Genomic DNA, 15,614 nt, shown 5'->3' on the forward strand with positions numbered 1-15,614 from the left:
TCACTCCTCCCCTTCCTCCCCCAACCCCACATCCCTCCATCTCCCCCCAACTCCACATCGTCCATCTTCCACCATCCCTATACCTGCTCTCTCTCTTTGCTTGTCACCCCCTCCCCCTCCACATCTCCCCTACCCCAGGCCTGCTGCTCCCTCCCTGGCTGCCCTCTTGGCCAACTGGCGGTCTGCTGCGTCTCTCTTCCCTCCAGCCACAATCTGTCATCCCCGCTCAGATCAGCGCCCGAGACGGGGAGCAACGGTCGCCCAAATTCAATTAACCTCCTTTACATGTTTGCCCCTTATTTTTCTCTCCCCTCTCTCTTTCTGTCTCTCCCATCCCTGTCCCTGTCCCCTCCAGAAACCACACGTGAGACAGAAAACTCGTGGAATGGTCACAGAGAAGTAGAAACAGTGCACCGGTGTTATCTGCTCGGATGAGATAGCGCTCTAATCACTATACACCTGTATGGCTTAGGAATTAGAGTTTGTGGCAAGTCAGAAATAAAGTGAGGCTCTGTGTGTTGCATCTGTTTGTGCATGCATTGTGTATGCTTGTTTGCATGCCTATGGGTGTGTATGTGCAAATCTGGTTGGGCATGTGTGTAGTATGTTTGTGCATGAGTCTGTACTTGAGTCGGGTTATTTTTGCCTTTGTATAGTGGGCTTCTTGGCATGTGCACATGAGTACATATCCAAGACTCCTCTACTGTATGTTGGTATGTGTGTGTTTCTCTATGTTTGTGTGACTCTTAGTGTTTATAAGTCTGCCTCTACAGTATGTGTGAGTTATATTCTATATGTTCTATTGTGTGCTGCATGTTTGTGTGTATAAAAGTGCGGTTGTTTTGGATGTTTTTCTCTATGTTCTTCTCTGAGTGTGTGTCTGAAGGGGTTTCTCTGTGAAAGTCTGCATGTGTTTGAAAGCTGAGCTGTTTGCGTGCTGTATGTCTGTGTGTACAGTATATATGACAATCTGGTTGTTTGTCCGTCTGTGTGTGTGACTGTGTGCTGACATGTTTATGCATTTGTATGTCTATGTCTGGTTCTCTTTGACTGTGTTGGTGTATTTCTATATTTGACTTTGTGTACTGGTATTCTCATATGATTATTGTAAGTCTGTGTATGTTTCTGTGTGAATGCACTGGAATTGTTGAGCGTTTACATATCTGTGCATACGTATCTGTGAGTGTGCGCCCTGACCTTTTCCTGTGTTTATACTGCATGTCTCTGTGTGTGTGCATCTTGTAGAGTCTGCACTGCCTCCTACTCAGTCTCCACTGATTGAAGACCCCCGCACTCCATCCTCTAAACCATTTCTGTCCAACTCTGTTCTTCCCAATGTAATTACTTGACCCCTAATAACAGTAGAGGGCCCACACGGAGTAGAGAGCTCCTGGCAAACTCGCTGGCCTTTGTTCCTATCTTTTATGTCTCCGAATTATAGATTAGTGCACAGGAGAGCACACTAAACGCTGCTCTGAAGCAGATTATATATAGCCACTGATTAAGGCAGACGGGAACATGACCTACATGCATAACATTTCTCTGCCGTTACGCACGGTAAAAGGAATACATTCAGGGCCCTTTACAGCTGGGAAAATTGCTCTAATTATAACGCAGTGTCATATTTCACTGTATATCTGCCAACCGTGTTTCCCCCCCCCATTATTAGGCTAATGCTTTGTAGAGAGTCAATGACAAAAAAGTTGAACGGACCTCCGAGGTGTGCTGCGGTACGAGAAGTGATAAAAAAAAACCTGCCCATCTGTCCGAATGGCCTTTGGAAAACCAAGAAAATAAAACATAAAAATGACACAGCTGATGGACCAAAAATAGCTTGCCAGCCCCCCGACCCCCCCTGAGCGTAATATTCTGTGGGACGGGGGAATGAAAGAGGCCCCTTTTTTCCTTCTGTTCCCTTGCTCATCAATCTCAACGTTTCGGCCGGCGATGGTGACTGGGCATCCTGCAGCTCAGAATGGCCCCTGCCGTGCACGTGAGATGGAGAGAGTGTGTGTGAGAGAGAGAGAGAAAGAAAGAGAAGAGAGAGTAGCTGAGAGAGAGAAAGAAAGGGGGCAAGACACAAAAAAGAGAGAGAGAATGAGGGGAAAAGAAAGAGGGAAAGACAGAGTGTGAGTGAGGGGGCAGAGACGAAGAGAGAGAGAGAGAGTATGTGAGAGGGGAGAGACAGGATTGAGATTCTCCTCCCCATCAGCCACCTGAGCTTGATTTAACACCCGTGTTTCCTGGGAACGGACGTGTGATTATACAGCCATCTTCCCAATACGCCACATCATCTCTCCATCTCCCTCAATTTCTATCTGTGCCCCTCTCTTTCTCTTTTACTGTCTCTCCTCATCTGCTCTATTCTCTCTCTCTCTTATCCTCTCAGCCCCTTTACATGCATATCCTGTCTTTATTTTTCTCGCTCGATCTCTTTCTCCATTTTCACTGTTACCTTTCTATGCATCTCTCTTCCGTGCCCTTTTCTTACTTTTCTACCCACCCTACCCCCCCCCCCACCCCACCCCTCACCCCTTACTTCCCTCTCTCTCCTCCATCACATAACCCCCCCCCCCCCTCATCTATGTGCAGGCCCGTGTCTGTGCAGTGTTTTTTTTTTCTTTCTGAGGGGCAGTGGAGAGGGAGGACAGGCTGTGGAAGAGGAGTCTGATGAGCAAGATCAAAAACGCTGGCGCTGAGAGATGAAACAGCATTGGCGGAGAAACTGGAGGATCGCACCAGAATGTAAAAGGTCCCCGCCATTGTTCTCCTGCAAGCCCTAGATGTGCTGAATGCATGTCCTTCACAGACTATTACACGAAAGAGGGGGGTGAGTGAGAGAGAAAAAGAGCAGAAAAAAAGTGGACGTTTGAATAGACTGAGTCGTCGCTGAAAGGCCCAAGTCCAGATTCTTAATAGATATTGCAAGGATAATGCTTCGCTGGGCCAATTTAATGTCTTTTAGTCCCAACTCATTGTCATATTCTTGGCTCAATCTATTATGGCACTGAATTGTTGTAATTCAGAAAAAGGTCACCTGCCATTATGTAAGATACATTTTGCTCCCTGATATAATTTGGTCAACGTGTCAACTGGAGATTTTGAACTAGCTCAAAACTCATTTAATAGGGACACTACAAACCTTCACTCTCCCCCATGAATTCTGTCATCTTCTTTATGTCAATACTCAGATAGTAGACAGCTAAATTGATTACCGGTATCCTTTTTTGACATGGCCCTGAAGCAACTGTCCACAAAAATGACAATCCAAAAGTCTTTCCAAATCCAAAATATTTTACTGGACATATTTTCTTTGCAGTATCTCAATTTCATACTTCTGTGACTTGATGTGCCTGCTAGTATCATAGTGAACTAAACCATAAACTATAATACTCAAAGACCACTTTCACAAGGTTTCTGCCAAACTTTTCAAATTCATTTAGCAATGGATAGCAATTGTGAAAGAATGCTTTGTTCATTCTTTCACAATTGCTATCCATTGCTAAATTAATGAGAAGAAGTGGATGTCATTAAATGAGCATAACATCACCAACTGGACTTTAGATCACAAGCCTAACCCAGCACTGCAGATTTATTTTTTATATCAAAATATGTTGTCTTTGAATTCATTCAACAGACATATACAGTAACAGGGATAATCATGTGCTACAAAAAACATGGCAGTCTAGTACCCAATCATGGACCAAAGTCAAGACAATATCTTCTGTGTATTCCCTCATTCCTCATGTAACACCAAAAGCAACATAACTGATACTGACCATGAAGACATGCCGTCTTGGGGTGATGGCAATTTAAAAGCAGACCATTACACCTATGCGTGACTTGAAATATTGATGCTAACCCAACTCAACTCACCATTTCTCCTCAGTGTCCACACTGGTCTCTTATTACTCATTATCATTGCACTGAGTTATGGCTATAAAGCTGCAACCAAACAGCACTGAAACACATTACACATAATACACACAGCATAGTGTGATGCTATCAGTGTGATGGATGTGAGCAAGAGTCACATGACTGAGAACTCAACTGAGCTTCTGTGTCTGTGGCTGTGAGGCGAGTTGGATTGCTACTTCATGTTAAATAAGACACGCCACATACCTCACTTCTTCTCTCTCATACAAACAATTATATATGTGGTACATGTTTATGGTATCACAAACATAAATAACTGTATGCATATTGATGTGGCCGTGGTGAAGCAGCTGGTAACATAACCAAATGGCATTCAGTTGATCCAGCTTCTATCCCCTTCTATTCTATTGTCTCACAACACATTGTTGCGAGACAATGTATGAAGGAATGTAAGCATATATAACAATAAATCAAAGACTGTGTAACATTCAGTCTACCCATTTGAGACAGCTTAGTCAGATCCGTCAAATAAAATCATTTTTCGGCCAAATCCAATGAAGGTAGTAACCGTAAACCTGTTTTGATGTGCGGGAGGGTGGGCGGGGTTGGGTTTGGGTGGAGGCCACACACATCTCTTTAGCTTTGGTGCATGGGGAGGCAGATGGGTCCGGTGACCTCATCACCTGAACATATGCCCCTGCAGCAGGTTAGCTACCGGGGCTGGGCTCGTAAATGTCCATACTCAGCTCAGTCGGCAAATAAACACACGGCGCTACAGAGCCACGTCACCGGCGCAAAATATATCGCCACCAGCTGTGTTCGCGTGAACTTTATGTTCCATGCAACCCCATATGCTCTGAGTTGTACTGACAGCACAATGTGGCCATTACAATGTTACAGCAAGCAAAGAAAGCAAAGATTGTGTCGCCAATTAATGAAAGTTCCCTTTGAGCTTTCATTATGGCACATACATGTAATTACACGATTATTGATTTTAGCACTTTACACATGTGAATGAGAATGACACTTAAAAAATTAAAACATCTCAGTCATTTGTCTTCCTGATTACATGGACCATTCACTGATGTGATGTGAGCAATTAGTATTAGTTAAAGGAAAATTCCGGTATTTAGCACTTTGAGTCCCTTTTCTGGTTTGTTTTGGATGAACTAGAGTGGTGGACACCAAAATTTTGACGATTGGTCTTGTCTCGACTTTTCTGACCAAAACAAACCAGAAAAGGGACTCAAAGTGCTAAATACCGGAATTTTCCTTCAAAGTATTAATATAAGTGTACTCAAAAAGTTTCAAATGGCCACTGAATATCATTTATGAAATGGATGTTCTACCTGTACAACTATCTGCCCATGATAACCTTAATGTTTCCCTTTACACAACACTGAAGTGTCCTAAGACTACTCCACAGAGAGAATGTTCCACACTGTTCATGGTGGAGTCAGGACCCGTTTTTAGATTCTCTTAAAAACTCAGATGAAGATGTTATTATACAGCATGTTGTCATTGAGTAAAAGGGATGTCCTCATCATACTATAATTTTCAACCTCATGGGTAAATACATAATGTGCTATATTACAGCCTGATGTTGAGAATAATAGCTATTTATTTGCTTTCTGCATACCGTATGACATTCAGCAGCGATGAAATAACTTAAATAACAGCTACACCAAATAGCAAATTCATTTCCATTGCTGTTGGGAAATTGCTATGCATTTCACACTGAGCGCCTAGGCGAAACTATCCGAAAGATGTAAGCACTTTAACTGAAAATGCATTACTCCAGGTGTCCCTGAACAGTGTGAGTGCCCCGAATAAACATCCCCATCAAAATCCCAGTGAAATGGCTTGCTTGCATGTCAATTTCCTTCAAAGGCTAAGGCATCCCCACTGGGATTAGCTGTTCATTAGGTGCCTGTTTCAGATGTCGGCTAACAGTATGCTCCTCCCAAGCCTCGGGGTCACATCAGCATACCCAATAATCTTACTCAGAAATCAAAGGCAGCTTTATAAACAAATCAATATGACTCATTTATTGTAGCCAAACAGGGAGTCAAGCAAATTCCTATAGCAGAGGACAGATAATGCGGCTGGTTTATCCAAAGACCACTGAAGTATGAGGCAAGATAGACTGGAAAAAAAAACTCAAAGCTGAGACATGCTGTCACATGACTCACTGAATGACTCACTGAAATGAAAAGTAATAATTGACTGATATTGTAAATAATGTGGCTATTTACTGAATAATTTGCATATATGTGCACATCTTCACATAAGTATGTGTAGAAATACAGCCACAGTTGACAACTTGCCAGCAAGAAAATTGAACTCAAAGGAATTCAAAGAAAGGAAAACCAAATCCAATTCAGACTGATGAAAAAAAGAAAATGTTGACATTTTCATCAGGCTCAAGTGCCCTGTTGAGCTTCTCTTTCGTCAATATCACGGCAGAAAAAAATAATACTCGGGGGACCTCGAGGGCCCAAAGTTAAAAGAGGAGATACGAGCCAATCCCCGGGATAAATGTCCCTAATCAAAGTCAAACAGGCCCCAAATCCATGTCTAGTCGTTCACTTAATGCCTTTTCCTTGTGAGCCTAGCACTCTCGGCACTTTCTGTGCCAATCCACATCCAGCGGCAAATAGATTTGTCATGGTAAATTAAATCTGTCATAAAGGATCGCACACTTAGCAAGGAAGATCTCACCGTTACCACGCTCCTACAAGATAACATTATCACCTCCTTAACTACACCACAAAGCAACAAAAATCTGAATGGGTACATGGCTTCAGCAGCCTTTTGCCACATGAAGAACACAGTGAATAGATTTCTTCTGTAAGCGGATGCACAGGGGTTGTGCACTAAAAATGAGGAAATAGAAGAAGTAGAAAATGGTGACATTACCAGGTCCCTTTTTGAGGTTTAAGGAAAAAAACATAGTGACTTGTTTCCGAGCTGATTTGCCTTCAGAATGACTGAAAAATGATAAACTTATAATCTCAAGACAGACAGAAATTTTAATGCTGCTCTTGCAGACTGAAGGGTACAGACATTTTATTGGGATTCTTTTTTTTTTGTCGCCACACAATAATTCTTGGATGACAGGCCTAGAGCTGGGTGCAATACTAATATTTTCTGGCTTTTGCAATACATTTTCTCATTTTAAAATGGTAATGGAAATTTCTTTTTTAAAAATTCATACCAAACCGAGGGCAGATTGAACTCCGAGTCGCCTAATATCTGCTCTCTAATTTGACTCCCATCTGATCTCTGCCCAGTTCCCTCTTAAGGAGAAATACCAGCACTTGACAGCAAGTAATTCCTTTTTGCGGCCTCTTCCATCTGATTTCATTCACATAGATAACAGAGGATCACTTACGGAATCTGTCAAGATAACACGGACGATTCTAGTGTACTGAGTAAGCAAAGCTAATGAGTTATGTCTCCTGGGTTTCACACAGACATGAACCCTCAGAGACACGCATGTGCTCTCTTTCCCTCTTTCTACTTTCATGAACACACTTCTCTCTCTCTACTGTATCTCTCTCTCTAGCTCTGGCTTTATTTGAACACATTCTTTCTCAATCTTTCTATAACAACATTGCACACCAGTGTGGGTGCAATGTTATGTACTACTAACATTGTGGGAGAAGACAGAGTGCATTCAGCTTAAAAGCTGGAGAACTTGCTACCCTAGGCAGAACAAATCATATTCAAGCCAGGCATCCACAAAACAAACTACTTCCAGCCACTGTAGGAACAAAGATAAATACATATAGTATGTATGTATTCAAGAGTGGAGGGAGAGGTAGTCGAGGTAGATTTTGGAGCAGGGGGTAGAGTAAGGACACAGTGAGGACTTTGGAGGATTGAACTGGATCTCATCACAGTTTCATTTGGAGGTGTGACTCGCAAGGGCCCTCAGAGAGCTCATTTCACAGAGCCTCACAAAGGGAACAAACGTCACCACCAGAGGGAAAAAAACTGTGCCATTATGAGGGACTTGCATAACAGGTGGACTGCAAGTGTTTTATCTACTTCAGGATGATGGGGTCCAATAAAGGGCCAAGGATTGGATACCTAGAAGAGGTCACCAAACTGGTCCACAACTATTTTCAACAAAGACTTATATTTGCATTGAAAGAAAATGGCTCAATTCTAATACCAGGTTAGCCTTCAACTTTTTGGCTTAATTTTTTTTTGGCTTAATTTTTTGGGGGGTTGCATTCATATTTGGAATGCAATGGATACAGGTTGTTTAATCATCACACTTCTTTTGAAAATTAAAGTAGTTCTAGCTGGCATATGAATACTACAGTCATTTCCTGTGTATTAGCCACATTGTGCATAAACCGCAGAACAGTGTTTTATGCCATATTAATACCATATTATATAATACCATATAACTGCCCCAGTGTATTAACCTCATAGCTGAAGAAATTTTGCTAAATCAATAAATCGTGGCTATTAGTTGGGAAATTACCGTACCAGTACTTGCTCATAACCGACTGATATTTTTTGAAAACCAAGAAGAATGTCAAGAAAGGATGATTGAAAAAACTGCACAACTGTACAACCTTATGACTGTCATCACACTGAAAGAAGGACAGCAAGTACTGAAGCAACATATGAAATGACAAATGAACAACAAAGAGATTACATTTAGGACTCAGCATAATGGCTGTTCCATACGCATGAAAAAGAGACCATAAGGAATCTCGCAAGTCCAACTGCACAGGCACTGTATGAGAAATGTACTCCCCCAATATAGTAATTGAATGCCTTTGGCCTACACATTCTTTCAAGTGCCATCAGTCTTTCTTTCAGACACAGCCAGCAGGTATCACAAGTGGGCCCTTGAAATGTAAACAGCAGGCATAAGCATTAAATTTACATCCTATTTATGCTGTTATAGCGTGACTTCAAACATGGCTTCAAAGCAGGTGTGAGCAAGGAGGTCAGAGAAGCAGGGCTGACAGTGGAGGATCATTAACGCTCACCACAGGGAATAGCTTTCAATTCATGGAATGGACTGAAAATGTGATACTCTACCTAGCAGTGGCTAAGAGTTCCTAAGGAAATGGAAGCCTCCCTATCATCAGGCATGAGTCTATTCACAAACAAATATTCATGAAAGATGTGTTTGTAGATGTGTTAAAATATTTCACCATGTAACCTGTGAAGGAGAATGTTAACGAAAACATTTGAATATTAAAGCAAAGAATACAAAAGGATTCAGTATTTGTAAAACAAGCAAGTATGAGCTATTATAAAACTGCTGGGGTAAAAAAAAGAGTTGTAAGTGTAGTCTACGGGGGTTCATTTCTCTCTTAGAGTGTATAAAACACATATTTATTACGGTCGGAATAATAGTTCAAAAATTAATTTTCACAAGGAGGCACTTTTCCTGTTAATTTCTTCAGATGACAAGGCAAATGGGGAGACAAAACACAACTTCCCTTAGGGGTAGCAATTACCACAGCCAATTTCATTCGGAAATCAAATCAACACGTTCACCTTCCTTCTGTCTCTGTGCATGTGCGACTGTGCCTTTCTTCATTTTAAACATGTTCACCAGCTCTTTCGCTGAAGACAGCTGTCGAACTGTGCTTGTCAATAAGGAGCATCACACTTGTAATTCTGTGAAGGGGGGGGGGGGGGGTGAGACGGGCCACACTGATGGAAGAGGATGGAAGAGAGAAATGGAGGGGAGGGAAGAGAAGGTTAATGGGAGACATGGGCACGTCAGACCTCACCAGCAGAGTCAAAGGCAGCACAGCCTGTCTTCCACTTAAGTAGTTCTTAAATGGCGACATGTCATCCTGAGAGCTATGGGATCCTGAGCTAATGGTGCACTCGGCGCAGCTAACAGCTAATGTGGCCCCAGCAGGTTTTGTGTAAAACAAAGTTTGCGCATTCTAATGATAAACAAAACATAAAATGTGTTTGAGTAATTATTCAAGGGGAGAATGCTAACTGCCATATCCATTTTGCTTGTAAATGTTTGTCAGTGTTTATGTGTGTGTGTCTGTGTGTGTCTGTCTGTCTGTGTGTGTGTGTGTGTGTGTGTGTGTGTGTGTGTGTGTGTGTGTGTGTGTGTGTGTGTGTGTGTGAGAAAGAGAGAGAGAGAGAGAGAGAGTGAGTGAGTGAGTGAGAGAGGGGTTGTGCATCTGCACCGAACATGCAATGCATACCAGTGATGCTTAAGCAAGGATTACCTAAATACAGGATTTGGCTTCACCAAACCAGTAGACTAAGCAAGAGAAAGCAAGGAAAAAGTACTTTGTAAGGCTTCCTGACACCAGACTTGTAAAATGAACAGAGAGCCCCAACACAACTAAGTAAGCTTTGAAGACAAACAGACTTTAGGAAAACAATGGTAGACACTCTTTCTCTGTGTGTATTTAGATATGCGTGTGCGTGTGTGTGTTTGTGTGTCTGTGTGTGTGTGTGTGTATGTGTGTGTGTGTGTGTGTGTGTGTGTATGTGTGTGTATGTGTGTGTGAATGTGAACCTAAGATCAATTATGCTTATCCTAAATGCCTCTCGCCACCGCTGTTTCTGTTTGCTGAGCTACAGATGCTCAGATTAGCTGCGGCCAGAGTCTCCCCTCCCCGTCCCTGAGCGCTGGCGGCCCGCGCACTCTGCACCACCCTGCCAGCTCTCGGAGCAGTCCGTCAGCGGGAGTGTGAAATCTCTAGGTCAATAACCATGTTTGGCCAAGGCTGAGACAGATGGCCCGACACCGAGAGAGGGAAATGTGGCCCGGCAGGCGCCGCTCGCTCCAGCCCCCAAACCCCCCCCCCCCCGAGCTGCACGCAGCGCACTGGTGCTCAGGTCACGCGCCGCTAACAAGTCACCGGGAAAGAAGTTGAATAAGACAAGGCGAGGCGAGGTGAGGCAAGCGAGCAAGTGGGAGTTCATGCCACATGCCACACACTCTCTTTCTCTCTCTCTCTGTCTCTCACACACACAAACACACACACAAACACACACACACACACACACACACACACACACACACACACACACACACACACACAAATTCACATGCAAATACTGCATATACACATAAACAGACACAATATGCATACAACAGAAGCATACTGTACACACACAATACACATACACACAAACATACTCACTTTCATACAGATGAACTTCAACACACACACACACACACACACACACACACACACACACACACACACACACACAAATGCTGCATATACACATAAACAGACACAATATGCATACAACAGAAGCATACTGTACACACACAATTCACATACACACAAACATACTCACTTTCAGACAGATGAACTTCAACACACACACACACACACACACACACACACACACACACACACACACACACACACACACACACACATATATATACATGCACATACATGGAAACATACACATCTTCAAACACCATCAAACAACTTTGCTGAAAGAGAGCTTGAGTGGTCTTCATTTTCAGTATCCTGACTGAAAGCTCATTGAACTTGCTGACTGTGTCCAGAAGCTAACGAAATAGGCAACCATTCATTCGTCGGTTTGGGTTTCAGGGTGCACTTGGAAAATAATTAGTGGATGGCACAGCTACAGTATGTTGTCACTGCAGCATGAAAGATCAAATGAAGTAGATCAAACAGATCAAATAGGTAAACCCTTACAAAGAAGACAATGAAAAAATAAGAATTCTCTAGCTGCTGTCGTAAACAGAGTGAGTGAGTTTGAGATGCAAACTTTGCACAATGCAAACTTTCTAGGCCAGAAGAGAGGCCATTAAAGTGGCAAAGTGGTCAAACCAATGCCATTTGGTCATCTCTGCTCTTTGATACAGTAGCTTATCAAGCTGTATTGTACACTCTGAACTTTCAATGTGCACAGTATAAATCCACAAACCCAGCTTTTCCTGAGATGTACCATTGTAATGATATGAATGTGGCCGAATTATGATGAAAGGTATGCAAAATCTGCTAAGCCATGCGTGTTCTGCCTAATTTAGCCAACTGGTTTACTGTAGCGACCAGTAGAGACTTCATGTCAGATTAATAACAGTAAAAGACAACCTGTGGTTAATTAAGGTAATTCAAATCCGATTACCTCCTCTATATGACAGTGTCGACAGAACTCACACGCCTAATGTGACAACTTGTGTGACACCTAACAGAGCTACCTTGTAATTACTAAAACAATTATTTGTGAGCACTGTGTAGACTAATAGCTTGGCATATGGCAAAACAATAGTTTTAGAAGGTCAATTGGTAAGCATAAAGTAAGTAAATATTGGCTTATGTAATTTAATGAAAATTCATAATTCATGAGTGTACATGATTACACTGAATGTACAGTAAATCTGATAATGCTGTTTGATACAAGTTCACAAATCTATGTGAATTCCATAATGTGTTTTGTAATTCGGCTACCACCTGTTACACGATGACCTGTTATTGCAGAGAGTGCTTAGTGTTGTGATTGTGTGCTAAGACTGTCAATACAGCCTACTGAACATAGAGGTAAAACTTCAAGTTATCTTAACTTTGTTTCTGACAAGAACCTTTTTTTTTATAACGCTCTCGTGTTTTGACACTAAACTCTACTAGTGGAGACATAGCCCAGTGAAAAGCAATTATAGCAGAGGTTGTCAAATACCTTCAGAGTCAGAGACAGTAAGCCAAAACATTGCATCGTGACAGTATAAGCTAATATATCTACCTCCTACTTGTTACCCTACACTGCTTTGACGCCAATTTGTATAGACATGATTTTATGTTCTTTAAAGTTATAGTATTATATTGTATGAGTTATGGCTGGATTTGAGATTCAATAATACATTGCTAGCTTTTCCTTTGTTTAAATATGTAGGATGTGTACTGGCAAAAATGTTCAATGTTTCAATACTGGCATCAGATATGAAAGCCATCTGAAATGAAAAGAATCACTGTATTGTGTCATTGTGATTGATTGTGCGGGTGCAAAATGAGTTCACCAGTCTCATGACATAGCTGTTAATGTTTCATGTGGTCTTTACTATGCATTTCAGCCACACGAGTACTCTGTCTTTCTCTCTTTCTCAGTCTCTCCATGTCTTGGACTCCCTCTCTCCCTCCCTGTCTATCTTTGCTTGCTTCACTATCCCATACAAAGGAGACCAAACATATCCACAGTCTGTCCTAGACACACAAGCCCCCCCTGACTGATGTGCCCAAGGCATTTACGTCCTTATTTGGCGTATAGTATTTCCAGTAAACAGTAGATAACATTAAAGTTTATATTTGTTAACAGATCTGGAGGTTCACACCATTAGTCACAAATGACAGCCACTTAGAGGCGCGCTGCACCCGGCCTACTGAGAAGCAGAGACGCCTGTCTTTCATCAAGCCTTCAATCAAATAAACCACCATTTGGCTGTAATCCACTTTCCACTTTTGTGCCGCATAACAATGAACCGTGTTTAACATGGTCCAGACAACCACTGACTTACTACTCTCGAAGCGCACTGCAATATTAAACATCACACCACAGTGTGCAAGGTAATGCAGTATGCAATGAACACCTCTGTCCTGAGGCTATATATGGACCACTCCTCTACATTCAGATTAAAAATGCATACAGTGACGTCTCGTACCCACAACAAAGACTACTCTGTATACTTTCTTGGATCCCACCGATACGATGGACAAGAAAGGGAATAGACTATTGAGGCTGCATTAGATGTTTCTGCAACATACAGTGGAGAGATATGTTTTCAAATTGAATGTGTAGTCTGCGGAAATTGACTGAGTCTGGAAGCCCTGATATCATCTGGTTCTCCTGATTAACAAATAGCCCGATGATGTTCAATTGATTAATTACTCTTTTAGTTAACAGGCTGCTTTTAGTTTTGTATCCAAGTGAAAGACGATCCGCAGAGCTCCCATTCACAGTATTTATTGGTAGTGACGCTCTTTTAGTTTTGTAACTGAATCTGTTTCTGTGTGTGTGTGTGTGTGTGTGTGTGTGTGTGTGTGAGAGAGAGAGAGAGAGAGAGATGGAGGGAGAGAGATTTAAAGTGGAAATATCTGCCTAAAGCAGAAATGTATCATTATTTCAGGAGATACTGTAGTAAACATAGTAAATTGTTACTTACCCTAAAGTAGTCATGGTGACGATCGTGTACCAAAATGAGGCTGGGATGCTGGTGAACTTGCTCGAGCTGGAGCCCTTCTCGGCATAGAACATGACGGTGGCGAAGATGATGATGGCCATGGTGAGGGAGAAGAGTAGGAAGCCGAGCTCCGAGGCGCAGCTCTTGAGTGTGTAGCCCAGGATGCGTAGGCCCTGCGAGTGGCGCGAGAACTTGAAGATGCGGAACACGCGGAACACACGGAGCGTGACGAAGGCCCCGCTCACATCCTCGTTGTCGGTCATGACCAGGCCGATGTAGTACGGCAGGATGGCCACCACATCGATGATGCTCATGACGCTACGCATGAAGCGGTAGCGGCTGGGCGCCGCGAACAGCCGCAGCAGGTACTCCACAGTGAAGATCATCACGCAGGCCGTGTCCATGCAGAAGAAGGCCACCGTGTAGCGCTCCCCGCACGGGACGTCCTTCTGGCTCTTGTAGCCGCACGGCACTGTCTCCACCACGTTGGTGATGACCGAAATGGCGATGAAGAAGCCTGTGACGTAGTAGAACACCAACGCCATGGTGCTGGTGTGCGGGTTCTCGAACGCCCGCCACATGGTCTCGCGGAATGTCATGTTGGGCATCTTGCAGTCCTTGTTCTCCTCCTGGTCGTCCATGAGGCGCTCGGCGTTCTCCCGCTTACGGTCCTTGTACTCTTCGTAGCAGCAGTCACCAATGATTTCGGGGATGATGCCGAAGAAAGCCAGCTCCTCGTCGTAGGCCGAGATGCACTCATAGCGAGGGTAGTGCAACTTCCCTGTGCGGTAGAAGTTGAGAACGCTCCTGAAGGCGTCCGGGTCACGGTCGAAGAAGTACTCCTTGGCCTCTTCGTTGTAAAAGAACTCCTTCTCAGAACTGCCCAGGAGAGTGTCAGGGTACCGATCCAGAGTGGTTCTCCAGGTCTGAAAGCGCCGTCCACTCACATTCAGTATGATCAGCTCGTCCTTTCTCTTACTGTGGTCTCTTGGGGCGATGGGCATGGGGCAGTTGGCCACTGGCATCCAGCCGATGGCGGCTGCCCGGGCAAAGGGGAGCCATGCTGCAACTCCAGCGGCCATGGTGTCGCCAACTTGACGGTGGCGTTACTGGTCCGGCACTCTCAAAACCAGCTCACCTCCAAGTCAGTTGTCATTCTTGAAGGAAGAGAGAGAACATTATAATGACAACTTACTAATTTAGCTATTCTCTTATCAATTGTATGCTCATATTTCATACGGCTGGTGTTAATGCAATACAGGAGATCACAGTATCTACCTAGACTTTGCTGTACCTACCACAATCTATGGCGGGACTGTTGAGCTGTATGTGTCCACATGATCCTCAGAAATGACAATACGTCATATGTTTTACATACATTTTTCCCCAATGGACTGTACTGCAGCAGAGCACAGTACATTGTGTATTTTGTAGTGCAGTATGTATAGAGAGCATAGGCGGTAAAGCATATTAGCACAGCACAGCGAATAAAACAGACTATAGTAGGCTACAGTACAGTAGTTGCTCAAACTAAAGATAAAGAAAAAGAGATTTCTGAAGGTTC

At 43.2% G+C, this 15,614-nt stretch overlaps 1 protein-coding gene across 1 annotated transcript in view; it reads right to left on the reverse strand.

The window, feature by feature from the left end:
* Positions 1 to 15,132, reverse strand: part of LOC143103798 (A-type voltage-gated potassium channel KCND3-like) — an 85,673-nt gene extending 70,541 nt beyond the window's left edge. The window contains exon 1 of the mRNA XM_076267620.1: positions 14,033 to 15,132. Within this exon, the coding sequence (XP_076123735.1) occupies positions 14,033 to 15,132 (1,100 nt within the window). The remainder of the gene's footprint in view (positions 1 to 14,032) is intronic.
* Positions 15,133 to 15,614: the final 482 nt, after the last annotated feature.

The sequence above is a fragment of the Alosa pseudoharengus genome, unplaced genomic scaffold (genome assembly GCF_046254945.1).
Source record: "Alosa pseudoharengus isolate Yale_2024_CS ecotype anadromous, Long Island Sound unplaced genomic scaffold, YU_APseudo_1.1 YU_APseudo_1.1_scf_5, whole genome shotgun sequence".
Taxonomy (NCBI): Eukaryota; Metazoa; Chordata; class Actinopteri; order Clupeiformes; family Clupeidae; genus Alosa; species Alosa pseudoharengus.